This window comes from Asterias amurensis, chromosome 7 (genome assembly GCF_032118995.1).
Source record: "Asterias amurensis chromosome 7, ASM3211899v1".
Lineage (NCBI taxonomy): Eukaryota > Metazoa > Echinodermata > Asteroidea > Forcipulatida > Asteriidae > Asterias > Asterias amurensis.
The window spans coordinates 4,137,432-4,162,711 of NC_092654.1; the positions used below are offsets into that span (position 1 = coordinate 4,137,432).

Sequence of the window (25,280 nt, forward strand, 5' to 3'; positions counted from 1 at the left end):
CCACTGTGTAATACTTTGGTCAAAGTAGAGAACTGTTTCCACAAAAGTAACACAGCAAACCATGTTGTCTTTTTAGGATGTTTTGAAGAAAAAATAAATTACTCACCCTTTCAGCCTCTTGCCTTCGTAAGTTAGATTTGATAAACACTGCAGGAGAACAATAATTACAGAATCTCAGTTCATTACACAGCTATTTACATAATGGCCATTTACAAATTCCAGGGCCCAATGTTTTTTTAAAATAAAAATATTCAAAAATCAAATACTAAACCACAAGGGTTTGACTGGGTAGATTTACCCAAAGAGAAATTTTTGCACCAATCAAAAGGTGAAATTCAATGCTATTTTGCTTCAAAAACATAAAAATAAAGACACGAACTGAAAATTCTCAGCACAAAAATGTACAGTACCGATATACGAAATGTGACATCATCGAACGTTGGATTTTGAGCAAAATTTGCTCTTGAACATGTTGAAGGGTACCGAACACAGTGGCATTTACACCATTTGTACACAAGGTTAAAGAATTGTAAACTTGTTTCCATTTTTTTTAGGACTTTTTCAATTGAAAAATGAATGGGTCACAAAACTGAATTTCACCTTTGGCGCCTTAAAGTTTGGTAGAAATTGTGAACAAGTCGATTACTGGTCATTGAGAGCCCAGTCCCGTATGCTGCGTTTTTGAAAGGGCAAGGGCACCAAGGCATTTTCTTGTTGGTAAAGGGCACACTATGAGGAAGTTACAAATTCCTACTGTATACTTTTAAAGGCAGTGGACACTATTGGTAATTGTCAAAGACCAGTCTTCTCACTTGGTGTATCTCAACATATGCACAAAATAACAAAGCCTGTGATAATTTGAGCTCAATCGGTCGTCGGAGTTGCGAGATAATTATGAAAGAAAAAAACACCCATGTCACACAAAGTTGTGTGCTTTTAGATGGTTGATTTCAAGACCTTAAATTCTAAACTTGAGGTCTCATAATCAAACTCGAGGAAAATTGCTTCTTTCTCGAAAACTACGTCACTTCAGAGGGAGCTGTTTCTAACAATGTTTTATACCATCAACCTCTCCCCATTACTTGTAATCAAGAAAGGTTTTATGATGATAATTATTTTGAGTAATTACCAATAGTGTCCACTGCCTTTAAGGGCACCAAGGCAATGACCAGGAGGCACGGAGGCAATCGCCTTCTGTTGAGTATCAGGCCTTAGAGCCATTTGACTTACTTGTAAGAATACAGCCAATCACCATGGCTGCACATAAGAATAGGTTCCCGCCATACGTTCCAAAGTCGGTCACAATCTTCCCCATGGAGAGTGTAAAGACAATGCCAAAAGTCTGTCAAGGAAAAAACAAAGAAATTGTGAAGAGTGAGTCACTAGCAGATGGGTGTGGTCATGGTCGGGTGAAATCTTACAGGAGTAACTAAATTAAAACAATCATGTTTAGCTTCAAGGAATTTGGGTGTCAAAGGTTGGGGTTAAAGCCATTGGACACTTTCGGTAAACAGTATTATCCAAGGCCCACACTTCGTGTATCACAACTTATATATAAAATAACAAACCCGTGAAAATTTAGGCTCAATCGGTCATCGGATTCGGGAGAAAATAACAGGAACCCACCCTTGTTTCCCCACGTTTCGCCGTGTCATGACATGTGTTTAAAATAAATCCTTAATTCTTGATATCGAGATCTTACATTATTTTAATGTTTTCTCAAAAAGTAAAGCATTTCATGCAATAATATTTCAAGACAAGTTTTTCACCATTACCTTCTGTAAACTATGTAAGTTATTTGTAAATCTGTGAACTTTTTTTTCTGTTCCGAAAGTGTCCAATGGCAACAAACATGTTTGCTAATCATCAAAGAGCAAAGACTAGTCTTATCTCGCTTGCCCTAACTTAGGACTAATACCTTTAGTATATAAAATCACCTAGGACTAGTCCTAAAGTCAAGACTAGTCCCAAGTTACGACTCGTCCTAAGTAAGGACTAGTCCTAAGTAAGGACTCCTAAGTCTTTGTGAATCTACCCCTGTACACATGTGGTAATTGTCAAAGATCAGTATTCTCACTTGGTGTATCCCATCATATGATGGGATAATTATATTGCTATTATATATGCTATAATATGCTATATATGCTATATATAGGCCATATATGCGATATATGGCATGCCATATGCCGTATACAATGTATATGCCATATATATGCTATACATGCTATTATATATGCCATTTGATAATTGCATATGCATAAAATAACAAAATCTGTCAAAATATGGACTCAATTGTTCGTCGAAGTTGCAAGAACATAATGAAAGAAAACACACTCTTGTTTGCACAAATTCGTGTACTTTCAGATGCCTGAAAAAGGCTTAAGTTCTGGAGTCTCTCGGATTTGTAATATTTTAGTGATGAGTTACTTTTTTCTCAAAAACTATGTTACTTCAGAGGGAGTCGCTTCTCCCAATGTTTTATACTGTCAACAATTCTTGGTTGCTTGTAACCAAGTAAGTTTTTTACACTAATATATATCTTACCATTACCAATAGTGTCCAGTGTCTTTAATATACATGTAGATCATGAGCAATGACCTAAGAGTGGCTTCCTCCTGGACTGACCAACTAAAACAATCATGTTTAGCCTCAAGTTATACTGGATGTCAAAGGCTTGGGTGATTGTAGGTCATTGAGCAATTGCTGAAACAATCGATTCCTACCGGACTCACTAATTAAAACCATCATACTTAGCTTTAAGGTAGACAGGGTGTCAAAGGCTTGGGGTCAATAATGGTCATGATCAATATAGGTCATGAACAATGGCGTAACTAGACATTTTCATTTGGAGAGGGGGGGGCAAGGATAATTTTAGGGACCATTTGATGGATTTAACCATTTATTAGTCAGCAAGAGGAGAGGCATGGTGTTCGAGTGGAAGAGAGGGGGGGTCCTGATGATGAGGGATGTTCTTGTTGGGGGGGGGGAGTGGAGTGGGTGAGTTTCTATTGGGAAAGCATGAGTTTGTGAACTGAGAAGAGTTATGATTTATAAATCTTCTAAGTGTTTATGATTTTCAGGCAATTTGAAAAGAGTGATATTGGGATAAACAAAGTTTTGGGGAAAGTATTCATGCCCATATTCTTCAGTTTTTGAGAACAAACACAAACACAAACCAACCTATTGTATTTGAAAGAATGGTACCCTTTTGTCCGCATGATTTTTTTTTCTGTCAGCAAGATTTGGGGGCTTACTACAAGCTTTATGAAATCAGGCCCTGTGAACTCGGTCTTCACAATCGCCTGCAATCAAACTCAACAATGTCCTACCTGTGCGGAAGCATTGAGCATCCCAGATGAAGTACCTTCAGGTTCTGGGTGGGTCAGCTCAGCTGCAAACTCAAACCCTAGAGGAAGATAACCAGTCATGAAAAACCTATCGGGGAAAAGTAAACAACAAAATGAATTAATAAATAATATTAATCTTATATCACGTATCTACCAAACAAGGTACTCAAGGCGCTGAGTATGTACAAACTTTCAGAAAGATAGGTTGTTACAGTGATGAATTCTGAGATCCAACTATGTAGCCCCTTAAGGGTTTACAAGGTGCTACGGTGCATACAGCAGCCACAGCCAGGAAAACCGGGGTGGACCCCTTCTCTTTTCGATAAGTGCACATGGTTCTTTTACTTGCGTTACACAACACATGGGACCAATGGCTTTACGTCCCATCGGAAGGACGAAGCAATGGTTAAGAGTCTTGCTTAAGAACACAAGTGTCACGGTTCGGAACCCACACTCTGCTGATGAGAACCCACACTCTGCTGATCAGAAACACCAGAGTTTTAATTGTTTGGGCAGAGTTTTCACCCTCCCAGCCCAATTTCATACCCCAGAGGTAGATAACCAGTCATGAAAAACCTATCAGGGGAAAAGTAAATAATACAAACAAATTAAGATCAACAATTCCCATGAAATTTGTTTGGGCAGAGTTTTCACCCTGCTGTGCCCATATTCAAATCCTACAGCCATCGATTTCACAAAAATCTTCCTAACTTAAGACTAATCTTAGGACTTGGGACGAGTCCCAACCCTGCACTGTAGCATGCAGACCTTAAGATTAATCCTAAGTTAGGACGAGTTACTCGTCCTAACTCGAGATAAGACGAGTCCTAACTCTTTGTGAAATCGACGGCAGGTTGATAACCAGTCATGAAAAACCTATTCAGGTAAAAGCAATACAATATCAACAACTCACATGAAACCTTTTGGGCACAGTTTCCACCCACCTGGACCCAAAATCTCATAGAGCTGCGTAAGTACAAAAACTTGCTAAGCATAATTTGGCTTACCGGAATAATGATGGCAGGTTACCTTATTCTGGCTAGCCAAATTTTGCATATTATACCATGTCACATGTATAATAAGTGACACTGTCCAGCTTATTTTTGCTCAGCAGAAAGTTGCTATTAAGCATAATTTTCTGCTTATCCTAAGCAGCTCTGTTAAAATGGACCCAGTTTCACAGAGCCGCTTATTAAAACAGTTTCCTGCTTAGCAAAAATGAGCAGCATTTCAGTCACAATTGGTGTAGATGACATTTCTTGGCTGATACTCTTATTCTGGTAAGCATATTTTTGTTTTGATTAGCTTTTTGTGTGTGCTTTAAAGCAGCTCAATGAATCGTCTTGATCTATTTGTTTTAATATGTTTAAAGGGATGCTGCAGTGAATTAAAATAAAACAGTTAATTTTGCTGTCATTTATTTCTGATATATGTATTGAACATCAATAAAATGTGTTTTGTTTTTTCCCCGACATATCTCACTTGCATAATTAGCGAATAAGTCATGCCCCCCCTTTTGTGGATTGTTATTGCCCCCCTACCATCGATGTCACGTCGGGAATTCAAACATATCGTCGGCAAAAAGAGTCTGGTCCCTAACTACACGCGCCTAGGTTCCAAAACACAGTGCACACGTCTCTATATGCACAAAGCCAGGGAGCCCGACGGCTCGGGTTCTCGACATGACGTCACGCTTATGCTCCCTTTTAGGGGCGGGGTGGGTTCCCTTAATCTCTTGAAAACCATTTTTTAAAATACTTGCGCATTTAATAAAAAAATAATAAAAAATATTTCAGGTTTAAAAAGTCATGTTTAATCATTTAAATTATTTAAAAAAACACTGCAGCCACCCTTTAACTATTTTCCCTGTAATTGATCTCTGATGTGTTCATTTAACTTAAAAAAATAAAACAAAAAAATACAAAAAAAATAAAACAATTACTTACAGTCACGTTTAATTGATATCTTCCTCACACATTGCATTCTGATGCAAATTCCATATTTTCAAAACTGCTGCTCATTGTTTAAATAAATAATTATATTTCTACTGACCCCTTTTCCGTGTTCATAATTCATGTTTACATCTCTATTGAAATTCAAATTAATTATTAATGCTTAAGCGAAGAAGACAGCTGGCATGAACAATATTGACGTTACCATTGTTCATTTGATAAGGAAATAAAATAACACATACAATATGATTGCTTATCAAATAGCCTGTATTTTAATAGTCTGTGTATACTTAAAGGAACCTTTCTGTTAATTTGTTTGTTTGTACAAATAAACCTGATATTTTCGCTGAAAAGCCTGTATTTTTGTACTGTGAAATTAGAATGTAATTCCTAGGTGCACGCTCCCCACACAACAACAAATAACAATGTCAATTTGTTTATAGATCCAAGAGTTGTTCACTTGAAATAACATATCACATGTTATTTTATACTAATTTTGGTTTTTACGCATCCACCGATGTGTGGTAGCACTGTATACTCAGTACTTTTCGGAGTCCCGTGAAAAAAATATCACAGGCATATTACTTGGTGGGAGTCCGACATCTATTAAAAGACACTGGACACTATTGGTAATTGTCGAAGACTAGTCTTCACAATTGGTGTATCTTAACATATGCAGAAAATATCAAACCTGTGAAAATTTGAGCTCAATCAGTCGTCAATGTTTTGAGTTATAATGAAAGAAAATTATGAAAGAGTTAATGTTTTGTTAGTACAAATCTGATATTTTCACTGAAAAGCCTTTATTTTTGTACAGTGTGGAATTAGCATGTAATTTCTAAGCTTAGCCCCAAAAACACCACCACAATAACAACAACATTAATTTCAATTTGTTTATAAATATATCCAAGAGGTTCTTGTAAAAATCAACCTGATGTTTTTGCTGAAAAGCCCTTTTTTGCTAAATGGAAATTGCATGTAACTTCTAAGGTCACCCGCAAAAACCACCACCACCACAACAATAACATGAATGCTAAATTGTTCATGTATACATATCCAAGAGGTTTTTTTCTTGTACAAATCAACCTTATGTTTTCTAATTTCTAACCCCCCCCCTAAAAAAACCCCAAACCACACAAACCAACAACAACAATAAAATACGTGTCAATTTGTTTATAGATCCACGAGTTATTCTATAAATAATAAATACCCAACTTTAAATAACATACATGTACCACATGCTATTTCTTAATAACAAACCATTTCGAAATAACATAACATATGTTATATCGAAATAACATACCATATGTTTTTTCAAATCAACTGCATGAACAGCTCTTGTTGTAAAATCAAACTTAAACACATTTTTATCAGACTATTATTATTAATAATAAATACCCAACTTTAAATAACATACATGTACCACATGCTATTTCTTAATAACAAACCATTTCGAAATAACATAACATATGTTATATCGAAATAACATACCATATGTTTTTTCAAATCAACTGCATGAACAGCTCTTGTTGTAAAATCAAACTTAAACACATTTTTATCAGACTATTATTATTAAAAGAGTGGTAGAAGATGGCAGTCACTTTGATGCATAACAAACAGGTACCTCAACTCCTTCATACCATACTCTGTCCATTTTCTCAATGAATGATCAGCTAAGACGTTAATTACTTCCGCTAAGAAAAGATGTTGTTAAATGTATACCATTTTATGTTAAGTGTAATTCTGTTTGTGTGGAAAATAATTATTTGTTGTGTTGCATTATGCAAGGAAATTTTCCTAAGTTGTAGGACCAATAAATTGAATTAAATTAAATTGAGAAAATATAATTAGCTGTTGCAAACTCCATTGCCTACCAACCAAAAGGACTTACTGCATAAACTTTCTCCATCAATAGCTTTGTTCAAAACTTCCCTCAAGACTCATCTAATGAGGATTTCATAACTTTTTCCTGTTTAATGTGTCACTGCACCATGAGCATCTTTAGATGGATACCGGCGCATTATAAATGCCCAATATTATTATAAATGCAAAAAATAGTTAATGGCCTGATGTTGCGACCATAACATAGTCTTTATCAACTCTAGCAGAGTCTTTATCGACCCTAGCAGAAGTAGGATTTGAAACTTTGCATGAAATAAGATAAAGAAGAGTTTGCGGTAACACCACGTAATAACAATCTCTAAATGAGTTGGGGTGGTTCTGAAAAGAACCGTTGGATTAACTCGAAGTTTCGATCAGTATGCTCTGATCGTCTTCTGGATGCTGCATGCTGCTTAAGTACTGGGCGACGGATCAGCGGTGATGCACGAAGGCGGGAAATATAGGCGGGAAGTGAACTCGATGATGCGTGGTGAAACCTGTTGTGGAGCCTTGGGTGGTGTGTCTTTATCGACCCTAGCAGAGTCTTTATCGACCCTAGCAGAGTCTTTATCGACCCTAGCAGAGTCTTTATCGACCCTAGCAGAGTCTTTATCGACCCTAGCAGAGTCTTTATCGACCCTAGCAGAGTCTTTATCGACCCTAGCAGAGTCTTTATCGACCCTAGCAGAGTCTTTATCGACCCTAGCAGAGTCTTTATCGACCCTAGCAGAGTCTTTATCGACCCTAGCAGAGTCTTTATCGACCCTAGCAGAGTCTTTATCGACCCTAGCAGAGTCTTTATCGACCCTAGCAGAGTCTTTATCGATGGCTAAATTTGTTTGAATTGCACTAACTACAGACCTTTATCATGCTATCACCATCTTGGTCATGTTCCATGTTTCCATAACAGTAATGCATGCAAACAATCATTGCGCAAACATGGTATCCAGACTATAATTTCGTCCAGCCTCAGTTTGGTTACAATGAGTTACATAGTAAAATCAACATGGCCAAATCCTTGATAAAGGTCTATATTATCTAGTAAATGACATGCTAAATGAGCTTCATCCTGAAAAAGTAATGAACTCTATTGATATCCCAAAGTGGAAATTATGAAATGATTTCAACTATATAACTTACCCTAAGAATGCAGAAATAGCGAACACAATCCAAATATTTCCAAGTTTTAATGTGAAAGTAAAACCAATAAGTCCAAGAAGAGATAGGATGTACACAACAACTGTAGTTCCCCTGGAGAGGAAAACAGAAGAACAAAAATAATTAATAGTTTATTGAATTCATATTGTGCTCTTTTCAGGACCAGTCTGTTCAAGAGCGCATAACATTCAAAGTACTAGATTATAATAACAACATAGAACAAGATTAAGAAAAGACAAGAACATTGTTTTAGGCGAAGTGAAACCTTAGGTTTTTGAAACCGTTCGATTGTTGAAAGGCAGTGGACACTATTGGCAATTACTCAATAATTATCAGCATAAAACCTCACTTGGTAATGAGTAATTGGGAGCTGTTGATAGATATAAAACATTGTGAGAAACGGCTCCCTCTGAAGTGACGTATAGTTTTCGAGAAAGAAGTATTTTTCCACGAATTTAATTTCGAGACCTCAGATTTAGAATTTGAGGTCACGAAATCAAGCATCTGAAAGCACACAACTTCGTGTGACAAGGGTGTTTTTTCTTTCATTATTATCTCGCAACTTCGATGACCGATTAAGCTACAATTTTGACAATTACCAAAAGACACTGGACACGTTTCAATCATAATGTTAGGACATTTGTGTACAGAAGATTTTCAGTTCATTAAATGTATTTTTTATTATATTTAATCATGGATTTGAATTTGACTTTTTGACTGGCACAGCAGTTCCTCTTTGAAATATTGTACAATATTACAAACCCGCATGATTCGGTCACGTTTCAATTCATGTTCTGATGAAAGAGTATAGCCCTATCAAATAAATATGCCATAGGACAAACCAACATCATTTTTTATAAATGAGTCGCAGAACTTAAAGGCAGTGGACACTATTGGTAATTGCTCAAAATAATTATTAGCATAAAACCTTACTCGTAATAGAGAGAGGTTGGTAGTATAAAATATTGTTAGAAACGGCTCCCTCTGAAGTAACGTTAGTTTTCGAGAAAGAAGTAATTTTCCACGAATTCTGATTTCGAGACCTCACGTTTAGAATTTGAGGTCTCGAAATCAAACATCTGAAAGCACACAACTTTGTGTGACAAGGGTGTTTTTTCTTTCAGTATTATCTCGCAACTTTAACGACCGATTGAGCTCAAATTTTCACAGGTTTGTTATTTTATGCATATGTTGAGATACACCAACTGTGAAGACTAGTCTTTGACAATTACCAATAGTGTCCACTGTCTTTAAACTATCCTTAGAGACCATATTTAAAGGAGCTTTACACTATTGGTAATTACCCAATATAATTGTTAGCATAAAAACGTACTTTGATAGCTGTTGATAGTTTAAAACATTATGAGAAACGGCTCCCTCTGCAGTAACGTAGTTTTTGAGAGAGAATTTTCCCAGAAAATGTGTGCAAGGACATGGACAGATCAGTGGGTTGCTATATAAAATCAAATGTGTACACAACCAAAGCAAATTGATTTAGTCTGTAATTTGTATTCATGGGGAAAGACCTGGTGGAGTAGGCTGTTCAGTAAATACAAATACTGCATCTTGAATTTTTGTTTGACGAACTTATTTATTCTAAGTCAGTGATCACAGTAGAATAACCTTCTTTGCAGGGTTAAATAAGAAAAAAACGCCCTTGTCGCACAAGTTGTGTGCTAACAGATGCCTCGAATTCGAGACCTCACCTGAGGTCTCTTGATTTTAGTGAGAAATTACATCTTTTTCAAAAACTGCGTTTTCAGAGGGAGCCGTTCCTCACAATGTGTTACTCTCCATTGCTCGCAACCCATGTTTTTATGCTAACAATTTAAATGTATGTATTACCAATAGTGTACAGTGCTTTTAAAGGGAAGGTTCACGTTTGGTAATTGTCAAAGACCAGTCTTCTTACTTGGTGTATCCCAACAGAAACATAAAATAACAAACCTGTGAAAATTTGAGCTAAATATTGGTCAACGAAGTTGCGAGAAAATGAGGAGAGGATAAACACCCTTGTTGGACGAATTTGTGTGCTTTCAGATAGGAATAAAAGACTTCTGGCTAAAAGTCTTTTATTATTTTAGTGAGAAATTACCTATTTCTCAAAATCTATGTTACTTCAATCATTTCTCATGATCGATAGCTCTCCAATGCTTGTTACCAAGTCAGTTTTTAACATTATTGTTGAGGTTGCTCTTCGTGAAGTCTAAACACACATTCAAAGAATTGTTTTCTTCTTCTAGGAAATGGAAAGATATGTGGCTTGCATTTCACAAGATACAATGCGTGAACAACCAATCCATTAATCAAATTGATTTAATTTGTATTCACGACGAATAACAAGGTGGAGTAGGCTGTTCAGTAAACACAAATGTAGGCCTAATACGTTTTGAAACTTCGTTTGACTTATTGAGACAGGGTCTAAGTCTGATTCACAGCAGTCGAAGAAGATAAACATTTCTTTTAAACACAAACAGCGTATTTCTAATGTCCTTAGATTTCCCAGAGTGTTTTTAAAACATGGACTGCAATATTCAAGGCAGTGGACACTATTGGTAATTACTCAAAATATATATTAGCATAAAACCTTACTTGGTAACGAGCAACGGAGAGCTGTTGATAGTGTAAACATTGTGAGAAACAGTTCCCTCTGAGGTAACGTAGTTTTTGAGAAAGAGGTAATTTCTCACTGAAACCATAAAAGACTTTGGCCTTTTATTCCTATCTGAAAGCACAATAATTTGTACAGGGTGTTTTACTGCAACTTCAACTACCAATTTAGCCCAAATTTTCACAGGTTTGTTATTTTATGCATATGTTGGGATACACCAAGTGAGAATTCTGGTGTTTGACAATTACCAAACGTGTTCAGCGCATTTAATACCGACGGGAATTTGTATAGAGCTACACCAACCCTCAAAATTATCCCACGAAAAAAACCCGTAGCCTGCTGTTTGTGAATGTTTATTCGAAACTAAGCACCGTAGCCAATGTAATATAAACTATTATGGGGGTGTACCAGTATTTCTTTACGCTCCATTGTGGCTTTTCATAACGTAGTGATGTTTTATAATAAGCTGCGTTACCTATAAAAGGTGTTGACAGAAAAAAAGGCCAGGATTACAGCAAGTTCAAAGGTATCCACGGAGTTTCTTTACGGTTGAACTGCTTAGGGGAGGCTTGCAGTTGGTGTAAATCTCTTTTGAATAGTGTTGGTTCTGAAAAGAACCAGTCGTTGTCAATGTCTCCCACACATCATACGATGCCCGTCTTTGTTTGCGTTTATTTTGACCCCGTTTTTATCGAAAAGTCTTGGAGCGAAAAGTTGTACTTCACGGTCACCTACTGACTCTGGTGGAAACTTTCCCCTCAAATTATTTGTCAAATATTCCGGGATAAGAACACATCGAAACTGACCGAATACGACGGAGAAAATAATTTAGGAAACAGTGGCTAAATCACCAGCAGCATGTTGCGTTTCAAACCATTTTCTTAAAATAAAATTTTTTATGTTTTTAAAAAATTTAAGTGTATAAAGGCCCTTTTGAGATAAAACATCACCCATTGCCCCAACGCGGCAACTGATGTAGACTTGATGACAAGTCGTTAGGCGCTGCCTACTTGTCAGCCTTTCATGCAACAGTCACAGTGCGATGTTACACATGCAACAGTCGTAGGTAGCGCGACTCACACACACATACTGGGATCGAGGGTGTGTTCATCGTCCCCGTAGCTACGCCGCGCTGTAACTACACACCGCGCTTAACAATTACCGTCTTGACTTCAAGACTACAACTGATGTTGAGTCAAATTTCAACTCAGTTAGCGTAAACGCCGCGTGGTTTAAAATGGACACTACTGTGGGTGTGTTCGATTACCTTCCCTGGCCGGAACTATGTCCCCCCCCCCATATAGTTCTCTGAACTCGGGGTCAGTCCAAAGTAAACCTGTGTGATGGGTGCGGGTCATTTGGGGCTGACATAGGTGCATGACGTCACGACGAAAATATATCTTAATGGCCATCTTTTTGTTTTTAATTCAGCTGGGGTCGATTTCACAAAGAGTTAGGACTATAGTCCTAACTTAGGACTAGTCCTAGGATATATATACAAATTGCATGGATAGTCCTAAGTTAGGACGAGTAAATGGTCCTAACTCGAGATAAGACTAGTTCTAACTCCACTAAGACTAGTGAAATCCACCCCTGGTCGCTTTCAGTATGGTTTGATACACATTTTCACCCATACAAGAGCGACCTTGTGAGAATTTTTTTTAAGGTTTGTAAATTGAAAACAAGGGCTTGTAAAATAACGTTACAAAACAATTATCTTACGATCTTTTCGCGAATCCGCGGACGTAATGCACATACACAAAGTATGGTTCCGGTTTGCGCGTTATAAAATATAAGTTGAAAATCGGCATCCTGAAATAAAATCCAGGTTTGTTTTGGGGAGGGGAGGGGTGGTTTATGCATACCTATACGTTCTTGTTTTGTCTAGCCATACACCAGTCACTGCAGATCCAACCAGACCAGTCAAGACGATAGTCAGCCCTATAACACCCGCCATAACTTCTTTATCCTGTCAGGGGATTTGAGGCATTGCATGGTCAGGTATCAATATATATATTTGGTTTACGGTAACGCTGTGTGTATCTTCTTACCAGGTAGATTATAGTTTTTTTTAAGAACTTGTTTTGCTTTCTACTCTACTACCGCGGAGTAGATTTTCGGAATTCGGGAGACTTCCAGTTCTGAAAAGAACTGTCCTGCTTTTTAACCTGGGCGAAATGTAGAAGATCGGCGGGAAAACTATTGGATTGAGAGACTTTCGTTATAAACTTCACTACCGCGGAGTGAGTTCTTAATTGGTCTCGACGTTTCGACTCGCTTACTCTAGTCATCGTCAGGAGACTTTCTCCTGAAAATACATTTCAGGACCTTTGAAATCTTGCTTCTCTTTTTCCCAATGGTCGAAAGTTTTATTTAAATCCAGTGGACAATTGGTAAATGTCAAAGACCAGTCTTCTCACTGTATCTCATCATATACATAAAATAACAAACCTGTGAAAATTTGAGCTCAATCGGTCATCGAAGTTGTGAGATAATAATGAAAGAAAAAACACCCTTGTCACACACAAAGTTGTGTGCGTTTAGATGCTTGATTTCGAGACCTCAAGTTCTAAATCTGAGGTCTCGAAATCAAATTCATGAAAAATTACTTCTTTCTCGAAAACTATGGCACTTCAGAGGGAGCCGTTTCTCACAAAGTTTTATACCATCAACCTCTCCCCATTACTCGTCACCAAGAAAGGTTTTATGCTAATAACTATTTTGAGTAATTACCAATAGTGTCCACTGCCTTTAAACGTACAATAATAAAGAAGGATTCAGCATTATCTGGTAAATTTTTATTTACTGTAAGAATTTCTCTGCCAACTTATGAGACATGTATTGTTGTTTTGTGGACGTCTGACAATGATTTTTAAAAGGTTGCTGATATCAATTTATATCATGCTTCCAGCATGTTGGCCATGTTCCTTGTATCCCCTTACAACAGCGAATAGTAATATCCGTTGCACGAAAAGGAACCAGACTATTTTCCCTTCCGGCCTCGGTTTGGTTACGTTGAGTTGAACCGGCGAAAATCAAGATGGCCGAACCGTAATAATAAAGGTATTTTCTTCGCGTACATTACTCACCGCGAATTCTGTCAAAATGAGTTGATTGAGGAGAGTTGAAATTGCATAGAAAGATCCAACATTAATACCTGCAAATAGAGTATAGATAATGATAAATTGCTCAATTGAATACAGAATCTCTAATAAAGTATGTTTTCAACAGCGAATAGATTTCTACAAAGTGAACTAACATTATAATAACACTGGTCCTAAGGCCTAATCTTGATTCTTCTCTCAGTTACTTATTCATATCTCCTTAAAGACAATGGACACTATTGGTAGATGTCAAAGACCAGTCTTTTCACTTGGTGTATCTCAACATATGCATAAAATAACAAACCTGTGAAAATTTGAGCTCGATTGGACGTAGGAGTTGCAAGATAACTATGAAAGAAAAAACACCCTTGAGACACGAAACTGTGTGCTTTCATATGCTTGATTTCGAGACCTCAAATTCTAAACTTGAGGTCTCGAAATCAAATTCGTGGAAAATTACTTCTTTCTCGAAAACTACGTCACTTCAGAGGGAGCCGTTTCTCACAATGTTTTATACTATCAACCTCTCCATATTACTCATTACCAAGTGAGGTTTTTTGCTGATAATTATTTTGAGTAATTACCAATAGTGTCCACTGCCTTTAATACACAACTAATTCACAATGGTAAACGTGCTTTCTTACAAGCAAACAATGCAAAGCTTTCGAAACGTCGAAACGTCAGGCCGTTGACTATTTTTTGTGCATTTACAAACAAAACTTAACACAATATTTTTTTTTTAAAGACTGAGTGGATAACCGTCCGATAATTTTTGGAAAACCAATTATCAAAAAGTCGAGTTGTCACACCGTTTTGTGCATCTCGATGCTAAAACTATAACCTCTTTACGCTATGCAAAAAGGGATTGCTTTTAATTTTCCGTAAAATTCTTACATATTTATGCTTAGTTTACAACTTTTATAAAGTAATATTATTATGCGATTTTATGTTTAATTGTTAATAATATGTTTATTTGTTTGCAGGGCCCAAATGGAAACAAGTTTTTCTGTTTTGGCGTACCCTGGCTAAATATTAAGGAAATACATAAATGAAAACATAAAAAAACATGAAACATAAATCTCACCATATGTAACAACGAGAAGCATAAACCCAGTATTTCTACAAAGACTCTTGATTGAGTCTGTGTAAGACCTTTGCGTTCTGGAGATTTGAGCACCCAACTTTGCACGGCTCGGTGGAACTGGTGGCTTGTCTTGATAAACTGTAAAAAATCACAAAGTTGAGATGAAGAAACTTTATACCCAAAATGGAAGACAGTTGCAAAGGATAGCATCGCATAATAATATATTCTTAACTATCTTCTGAATTAAAGTATTTCAGTTGTGAAAGTAAAACCACATATTTGTCCATTGCATCAACGCCATCTTGGAAATCAATTCGCATGTGCAAATTATGGCAAGCATGTGAACGGCGCGTCGCTTGAAGTGCACGACATCACATGGGGATGAATTTACTTCCAAAATTACACGTCATATGAATTTTGTAATACATGGGTTGCGTTTTGGTTTTCTGAACCAATGGCGGCTCGGCAGGGATATAAACCACTGAGCCAACCTGGTATTTTTTCCCTTACTTGTAGTTAATTAATTAGTTAAATATAAATATTGTATACAGCGCCTGCCTGCACTAATTCGAACATCCTTCAGTAAGGAAATGATCCCACTCTTTTGTGTCACTATAAACGTTTACTTAAGAGCCACATGGACTTTCAACATGCTTGATTTGTATGCAACTCAATGGAATAACGCATTAAATGTTATATTTGATATTCGAGATTGTACTGTCTGATTGTCATCAATATTTTAAGATGAAAAGGGGGCCAATCTCAAAATTCGTCCAGCGGATTTCTAATTCTTGAATTTATGTGGAAATTATTACAATGTCTAGCGATTTATCTCACACGTCAGGAGGCCAATTTATAATGTACATGGTCCTTCATTTGAAGAGTAAACAATTACATGGTATAGCCATCAGGTCGACTGAGGTCATTTTGTCTAAAAGCTCATCCGTTGTCAAGTTGTATTTTACGATCAAGCCAACTCGCTATGTCACGTACACGTCTCGAACTTTTCAGGACATAAATGTTTGGTAAATTTAACCTGGAACAGGGAACCAGCAACAGTTGCACAGTATGCATTTTGGTTTTTAAGCTGGTATACAACCATGGAGGAATTCTACTTCCATGACCTAACCCATTGCGAAATAAATTTGTGCTATTGTTGTGGTCTTCCATGTTTGTGATGGAGGAAGGCCATCCACCATGTTGTGTCCGGAGTACGTGGGGTTTGACAGGTTATTTCCGTCAGATGGCTTCCTATTTTGGGGCACACTGTATTGAGCCCTCGAGGTCTTTTTACAATTTTTAATAACTGCCATTTGCTGAGGATAATGGCGACAAGCAGGGTGAACAGCTAGGAGGATCGTGTAAAGGCTGAAGGTTGCAAAACATGACTTAATTTAAAGGCAAAATACACGTTTGGTTTTGAAAATTGTTCGACTGTTTTAATCCTGGGCCTATAAAAAGAGAATGTTAAATATTATAATATAGGCTGAAATACTAACTTATCAAAATTTCAGTGCAGATGGTGGAAGCGCTTTTTTTATTATTTAGATTTGGCCAAATATATCAGTCACAGATGGTACATGTAACATCGCGGTGTTTTGGCTGGTACCCTTACGGTGGTCAAGCAAAATTATTTAGCTCATCAATAATAGATGGTCCGTGGTTCAAACCCCAGTAGAATCGAGGATATATACGTCGTGTACGGGGAGCAATTGAGTGTTTGCCATCCACAACAACTTTCTTTTTTTGTTTTTTAAGGATTCCCTTTTTGGAATCGATTTATAGAAGACAATCATTCATCGGAGGCGGGAGAAAATAACGGGAAAACCAACCCTTGTTTCCGCACGTTTCGCCGTGTCATGATGTGTTTAAAATAAATTCGTAAATCTCGATATCGAGAATTGATATTGTTTTAATGTTTTCTCAAAAAGTAAAGCATTTCATGGAACAATATTTCAAGAGAGGTCTTTCACCATTACCTTTTGTAAACCATGTAGGTTATTTGTAAATCTGTGAACTTATAATTTTTTTTCAGTTCCGAAAGTGTCCAATGGCTTTAAAACCTTGTGCAAGTTAGGAATAGACACTCATTGTGGGCCCTTGGAAAGTTCGATCCGGAGACGATAAACTCGCTGGCCTGTTATAAGAAAACAAATGATTTACGTTGCTCTCAGCACAGCTTATTGAAAACAAAGTCCGTCACATGTGAAATCGATTTCAATGGTAAAACCAACGAAAGCACAACTTTTTGTTAGAGGTCAAACTTCCACGGGAGGGCAAAAGCAAATTCTTCTCTAATAGAACTCACAATAGTTCTTTTGTTGTTCTGAAGCAAAGGGCCTCGTGAACAAATAGAACAGCTGTAACAGAGTAAAGAAATGAACGTCATTATTATGAGTTATTGCTTTTAGTTAGGCTAGACACTGTAAGCATTGAAGTCATCGAGCAGGCTGATTTATGGCACTTACATGGGTATATTGTTGCGTGTCAAATTGAGCTGTAAAACTGTCCTCCGTTAAAAAAAGGCAACTTACGATGCTTACGGCTTTGAAACCTTAGTTTTTGACCAAAACAATGTACATTTATAATCATTGCAGTTTAACAACATACAATGTGGTCAATGAAATGGCAGTTTTATTTTCACAATTTTGCATTAGATTTCTTTTTGTTTTGGCACCAATTTTGTAATGAAAATTATTATTCAACCTCGCACCCCAAGTCTCACACCCGCACAAGTTTGTCGACCCCATAAATCGAGCACTTCTCTTTGTTTTCCCATTGTTTAAACTTGCATTTTGTTTTTAGGGACGTCCGCTTTGTTTTCGTACATGATCCGGAAGCGAATCGAGGACGTTCTCGCTTGTGCTAACCACAATAATGCCCCTTTGTTTTAAGTCCTTGACTTCAATGGCCCCTTTCACAACAACACACTGTTTCGTTTTCATTCTGTCATATAAAGGACCCGTGTTTGAAGTTTTAACTTGGTTTGTCGTTACATGCAACTGTTAGACCGAGGCTCCGCAGACTAAACAAGTAAAGTTTACAGATAAACGATCGATTACAGTTAAAGGCAAATTATTGATTTGTTTAATGTAGCCTAGCTGTTCGATTGTTTTCAAGGGAAGGTATAAGTTTGGTAACTGTCAGAGACCAGTCTTCTCACATGGTGTATCCCAACATAGGCATAAAATAACAAGCCTGTGGAAATTTGAGCTGAATTGGTCATCGAAGTTGCGAGGAAATGATGAGAGAAAAAACACCAATGTTGGACGAATTTATGTGCTTTCACATAGGAATAAAAGACTTCTGGCTAGAAGTCTTTTATTATTTTAGTGAGAAATTACCTCTTTCTCAAAATCTATGCTACTTTAGAGGGAGCCGTTTCTCACACTGTTTTATACTATCAACAGCTCGCCAATGCTCGTTACCAAGTCAGTTTTTAGTTAATATTTGTTTTGAGTAATTACCAAACGTGTACCTTCCCTTTAAATACAAATGTAGATGATTGTATACAATAAAACTAACTGAACATTTAATTTCAAGAGGTGGTCGGGTTTTTGAGATATCGCTGAAAACCCGGAGCGGTGTCCATGCAGGAAAAATGATCCGTAAATGGAAATACATGTACATACACATGTACATGTAGTACTGACATGTACGCAATCTGAGAATTCTCAAATTCAAATTTTGTGGGATAACTTATATATTTTTTCCATAACCACATACTTCGAAGCGAACTTTTCCTAAAATGCTTTATACTATCGACAACTGCTGTAGGCCAAGTAGGTATTTATTTAGGATTTGGGTACTTTTTGCAACACAAAACACGATGTCCACAGATTTACATTAAACTTACACCGTATGAAGATAATGATAGTAGAAAGCGTTCCTTAAAATATTTATTAGTTGCCGAGGTGCTGTAGTTTTTGAGAAATGAGTAAAACAATTCCATGAAAATACGTTTTTACATGCTAAAATAATGTTCGTCTCATGATCACTGAGACGAAAATTATTTTCATGATATTGTTTTACTCATTTCTCAAAAACTACAGCACCTCAGCAAGTAATATTTTCAGGGAAGCTTTCTACTATCATTATCTTCAAACTGTGTAAGTTTAGTGTAAATCTGTGGATATTGTGTTTTGTGTTAGAAAAATGTACATAGACCCTTTATGAGTGATTACCAAACGTGTATCTTCACTGTACATGTACAATGGCAGATAAATGCAGTAGCATGCTACAGAAATAAATAAAGTAATTTTTATGCTAATTATACAAGTAATTAATTCATACAAGAATAAATCAACTTACCGGCAAAAATAAGAACGAGAAGAACCGTTGTGATACAGGCCATCCCAAGAAACATGTTAAGCATGTTTTGGGATTTGTTGTCATCATTTGGGACCAAGATCGGTGGTAAGACAAAACCAAGAGCAACGCCAACCTTTAGTAAAAACAATAGGTCTATTATTGAAAAAGCACGAAAGGTGATGATTATTGGAAAAACTAACAGATATGAAATCTTAATTTTTACTTTTGGAAGAGTTATACACTCAAATTATTAGTTAACACACACCATGCATAACTAAATTAAATTAGGAGCCTACTTCTCAAAAGTAGGTCTCAAAAGTAGTCCTACTTTTCAAAAATTTATTTAGTACTATTCGGTCGCTAACAAAACATTCATAAAACAACTTCAAAGACGTCTTATGTAAAGCTCGTTTGATAATGAAATAATGCAGTACAAATAATCATTGCAAAGACGGAAGACTGCGATAGGTATTTTTTCGAAAACGATCATAATGTTTTTCCCACAAATTTTAGCAAATATTCTACAGAAAACGTCCAACCTAGGTGCCAGTCCTTGTTGACTGCAACCTGGTCGATACCATTGACGAGAATTGTTCGCCCTGTTACCTTCAAAAGAACAACGAACATGGATATTAAAGTTTTGCAAAAAGACAGTGTGGTTTTATAGTTGAATGTGGCATCTCAATGTAGATTTTTAAAATACATACTGTTCAAAGTTGTCCTAGATTGTGACTTGATTGTGAAGTAGGGGCATAAAACAAAGTATGGGAATTAAATTTATCGAAAATGAAAGCAGAAGTAAAGATCATTGAAATGATTCGGTTCAATCTGGGAGCTCACTGGTTATAAAATCATACCAGCAACTATTCTCCTGACTAAAATATTTCCCTCGGCGAAAAACCAATACCAAGTTTGGGAAATTCACACAAACAGAAATTGTGGCAATTGGAACAAGCTGGTACAAAATAGTCGCCAAAACCCATGATAAATCGTGTTTCAGTGTTTCGAAATGTCGGTGGTTTTTTAAACCAGGTTGATTGATGTGTTAATTAAAAAAAAAATAGAGCAGGGGTTGTTATTTGGGTTAGGATTTTGAAAATTTTAACTCGCATATACATGTAATTTGTAAAGTACATGCGTGTACGTGTACCGTATACTATGTACAACGTTGACATGTTGTTGTTGGTGGTTTGGTTTAATCATGGACTCAGACGGAGGTGTAATCAGGCCGCACCACCAATTTCAAAGGTTCTGCATAATTCATGTTCCTTCAATCGGGCCACCGCGGTGCTGTGTAATGGGACTGTGGTGTTTGTGTGTCCATTCATTGAAGGGGTTTTAATACTGATTTGGATCCAGTCTTAGAAGGCATGACTGGTCTTGAATAAAACCAGGTACGACTCTTCAATAAAGGATCAAAGGGGACTCGAAGGTCAGAGTGGTCTCCTTTCGAGCAGGCCCCGAGACCCACATTGTCATGGTGCCCTGAGCTTTTGCTGTATCCCCCTTTGTAAATTAAAATTGTCCTCATGGAAGTGCCCCTTGTACCAGAGGAAAATTGATGTGCCCCCTCAAGAACGAAATTCAAGGCCTACATTTGGATTGCCGAAGGAATACAATATCACAGCCTGTTGTTATGGCATTATAGTCTAAGTTGCTTGCTAATCCTGGTCTAAGGTTTCTGGACCCTCCTTGTGCCATGGAGGTGCCGGAAGTCAAAACACACTAAATGGCGTCGTGACACTTTGTGGGCCATATACTTAAGTATGCCTGAGGTGAATCGTGGAATGGAACCCGCAAAATAAAGGTTTGAAGCAATACTAAGGTACGTCCTTGTATGCATAAACCCGTAATGGCTCAACTTCGAGTTCTGGCATTTAACACAAAATAAAAAAAAAAAAAAAAAAAATGAAGAACAAACCGAGAGGCATAATAAGGGTTGACGCTGTTTCCCAAATAATTTTTTTTTTGGGGTCAGTAAAGTTGACGCATTCCAATCAGACAGAATTTTTTTTTTAAAGACAACAAACAACATAAATAGTACTTGTGGATGGATACCAAAATAAAACTATCCAGGTTTGCAAAGGGGCATTAACACTCTCTCTATGAGTTGTGTTGTTTCTGAAAAGAACCATGATTTGATAACTCGACGTTTCGATGAGTATGCTCTGAGTGTCTTCAGGAAACTGACTTATACTGTTGTTGTATATGCAATTATACGATACTACTAGGGGGCACGGACGGGACATTATGTGAACCAACATCTCACCTGATTACCAAATACACCCAGTGCACAGGCCGTCGAGACTTCCTTCGCTCCAAACCAAGTCGCTGCTACATGCGCCGGCATGCCCAAGATAAACACCTGGGCAACTGAACAAACAGCCTGCCCCAAAAAGGCAAGAAAGAACGTATCAGGGGTTGCCCCTGCATACCGAAGCCATGCCCCAGCACAGTTCAGACTTGCCCCGAGCACTCCGATGACCTTCAAGCCTCCTTCGTGTTGCTCCAAGAGCCATGTAGCCGGCCATATTAACGGGATGTAGGCCAACATGTAAATCATGGATAACCAATCTACAGCTAGGTAACCCACAGAGTAAAAGTCTCTGATGACGTTACCAATAATGGAATACTGAATCCATTGGGCAGCGTTCGTCATTGACACTAAGCAGAATACAGCTAACATGAACCATCGTCTCTTGTAGACTCTTGGTTCAATCGGCGACATGGGAGATGTTATAGGCGGTCTGGCCACACCAGACAACCGCGCATGTTGCAATTCGATGTTCGGTGGAATTCCCTTCTCCTTTCCATTGATAGCATGTTCGTGTCTCATGTCATCCTCTGGGACGTCTTTGAACATCTTCGTACCTTCTCCATCCTCGGCCACATCTCCATTCGCGCTCCCCACATGCGCCATGACGGCTCGCAGTGATTATGCAGAAGTCGTCTGATAGAACGTTGGCTGTATGGAAGAGAAAATAATCACTTAAACATTAGCATTCAGCTACACACAGTCTATTGCTCTCATGCACTGTCTGTCCCAGTGTGACTTGACCCATCTTCACGTTAACTCTTGTAAAACCGCTGGTCGATATGACCATGATATAATAGGTAGGATGACACCAGGGCAATCACGTGCCTGTGTACGCACGCAGTGGATGATGAAATGTAAATGATGACCTTGATGTAAAACCTTTGTATACATGATGTGACCTGTGACATCACATGTTTACAAAAGAGCCACAGAGCCTGGACTTCCTGCAGGCACGATTTGTACACAGCTCAATGAAAGAAAACATAAAATCTTACATTTTAAGGAGATTGTTACTGTCTAATCCCTATCAACTTTTGATATGGTGAAAGCGGGGCGTATCTCAAAACTTGTCCAGCTTTTACTTTCATAACTCTTGGATTTATGTGGAAATTATGACTGCCAGATGGTCTATTGCTTCCCGAGTCTGACTTCATGAACAAACTGAGAAGTACAATTAACATTTGTGGAGACTTATATTATACAATATAAAATATATTAAATTTGCGTTGAGTTATAACGTTTGGTATTCACTCGTAAAATGATGGAAACTTTTTGATAGAAGCCTATCATCGTTTGGTAGCGTATTAAAGGCAGTGGACACTATTGGTAATTGTCAAAGACTAGCCTTCACAGTTGGTGTATCTCAAAATATGCATAAAATAACAAACCTGTGAAAATTTGAACTCAATCGCTCATCTAATTTGCGAGATAATAATGAAAGAAAAAAACAGCCTTTTCACACGAAGTAGTGTACGTTTAGATGGTTGATTTCGATACCTCAAGTTAATCTGAGGTCTCGAAATCAAATTCGTGGAAAATTACTTCTTTCTCGAAAACTATGGCACTTCAGAGGGAGCTGTTTCTCACAATGTTTTTTTATACTATCAACCTCTCCCCATTACTCGTCACCAAGAAAGGTTTTATGCTAATAATTATTTTGAGTAATTACCAATAGTGTCCACTGCCTTTAAGCATTTTGAGAAACATTTCACAGTTATGTGGTGATGTAAAAACATCAAAGTTTTTCTGCACCCAATTCAGATTGTGTATTCCTAGGCCGGATCGAACTGGCGGCTACGGCCACGGCTACGGCCGGATCGCCGCGTCATCATACATTGAAGTATAGGACGCCCTTAGCAACACCCCTGGCAACGGTCGTAGCCGCAGCCGTAGCCACAAATTCGGACACGGCCTAGGGATGCGTGGCCATATTATTAGTTCCGGAATTTTTGGCGATATTTCAAAAACGCGACCAACTTTTGAGATGAAATTTGTCACATGTTAGTTTGATTGTGTACATCTGTTATATCACGAAGGATTAAAACCATCGAGTGGATACAAAAACCAAAGATTCCCTTTAATGTGTCCGTATTTGAATACGTTCTGCTTAGTATGGAGACCGTTTTTTAAAAATTAGTTTCTATTTAGCTCAAATTTGCATGTCCTTCTTCGACGAAAGGATTATGAAAGTTTGCTTTTTCTCGGAGCACATTCATTTGTAACAAACATAAAACTTATAATGCCACCGACAATACACATTATTCGTGTCACGTACACAAATTGTCTGTGCATGGCTAATGGACGTGGGGCAAGGTCGGAATCCAGAAAATAATTACTTTTAAATTAATTTTTTAATTCGTTTTTTTTATTAACTACGTGACTAGTGATTTGATGATTATTTGTGTCGTTTAATACCTTTTAACTTCTGTCAAATTTTTAAACAAAAAATTAATTATTTAAAATGTAATCATACAATATTGGTTCAAAGCCAAAAATGTGTCTATCTTTAAATACAAGCAAAACAACGACTAATTTGTTTTGCCTTTGATGGGGAATTAAATCGACGTAGGGACTCCCCCTTATCAAATTGAGTAGAGGATGAAAGTTCAAGAGTGTAAAGTAAATTTCCCCTTTGCTGTAAAAAATAAAGTATACAAACAAATAAAAATAAAAACCTGTGGGATATCCAAGTATGTTTCGTGTATTTTTTAATATTTAGCATTTTGCACTGTATGTTATTGGTGTTTATTTAGTTGGGGTGAACCCTTATTGCTCGCGGGTGATCGCGTGAGAACCGTTACCCGCCAAACATGTAACGACTTGCAAACAAGTCTACAGTCTGTCACGCTCTCTTGTCGAAACTTAAAGACAGTGGATACTATTGGTAATTACTCAAAATAATTATTGGCCTAAAACCTTTCTTGGTGACGAGTAATGGGGAGAGGTTGGTGGTATAAAACATTGTGAGAAACGGCTTCCTCTGAAGTGCCATAGTTTTCGAGAAAGAAGTAATTTTCCACGAGTTTGATTTCGAGGTCTCGAAATCAACCATTTAAACGCACACAACTCCGTGTTGCAAGGGTTATTTTTCTTTTATTATTATCTCGCAAGTTCGATGACTGATTGAGCTCAAATTTTCACAGGTTTGTTATTTTATGCATATGTTGAGATACACAAACTGTGAAGACTAGTCTTTGACAATTACCAATAGTGTCCACTGCCTTTAAAGACACTGGACACAATTCGTATTGTCAAAGACCAGTCTTCTCGATTGGTGTATCTCAACAAATGCATAAAATAACAAACCTGTGAAAATTTGAGCTCAATTGGTCGTCGACGTTGCGAGATAATAATGGAAAAACAAGTTAACACCATTTTCATTAGAAGTTGTGTGCTTTCAGATGCTTGATTGCAAGACCTCAAAATCTAATTCTGAGGTCTCGAAATCAAATTCGTGCAAAATTACTTCTTTCTCGAAAACTGTGTTACTTCAGAGTGAGCCGTTGCTCACAATG

The 25,280-nt window shown here is 37.3% G+C and overlaps 2 protein-coding genes across 6 annotated transcripts in view; one reads left to right on the plus strand and one right to left on the minus strand.

Moving 5' to 3' along the window:
- LOC139939410 (uncharacterized) overlaps window positions 1–25,280 on the plus strand; it is a 92,038-nt gene that overhangs the window by 28,011 nt on the left and 38,747 nt on the right. The gene's annotated exons all lie outside the window — the stretch shown is intronic.
- LOC139939411 (choline/ethanolamine transporter flvcr2a-like) overlaps window positions 1–25,280 on the minus strand; it is a 35,892-nt gene that overhangs the window by 7,988 nt on the left and 2,624 nt on the right. For 3 of the 5 annotated variants that reach the window (XR_011786305.1, XM_071935265.1, XM_071935263.1), the window contains exons 2-10: window positions 21,718–22,413; window positions 19,449–19,581; window positions 15,138–15,275; window positions 14,039–14,106; window positions 12,815–12,918; window positions 8,321–8,431; window positions 3,330–3,435; window positions 1,231–1,342; window positions 107–147 (exon numbers count right to left, since the gene is read on the minus strand). Coding sequence is in view for 4 of the 5 variants with exons in the window: in XM_071935265.1 (XP_071791366.1) it covers window positions 107–147; window positions 1,231–1,342; window positions 3,330–3,435; window positions 8,321–8,431; window positions 12,815–12,918; window positions 14,039–14,106; window positions 15,138–15,275; window positions 19,449–19,581; window positions 21,718–22,368 (1,464 nt within the window). In the remaining variant the exon portion in view is untranslated. Of the gene's footprint in view, window positions 1–106; window positions 148–1,230; window positions 1,343–3,329; window positions 3,436–4,040; window positions 4,224–8,320; window positions 8,432–12,814; window positions 12,919–14,038; window positions 14,107–15,137; window positions 15,276–19,448; window positions 19,582–21,717; window positions 22,608–25,280 lie in introns of those variants that run through there. The other 2 variants (XM_071935264.1, XM_071935267.1) reach the window with 2 other exon arrangements.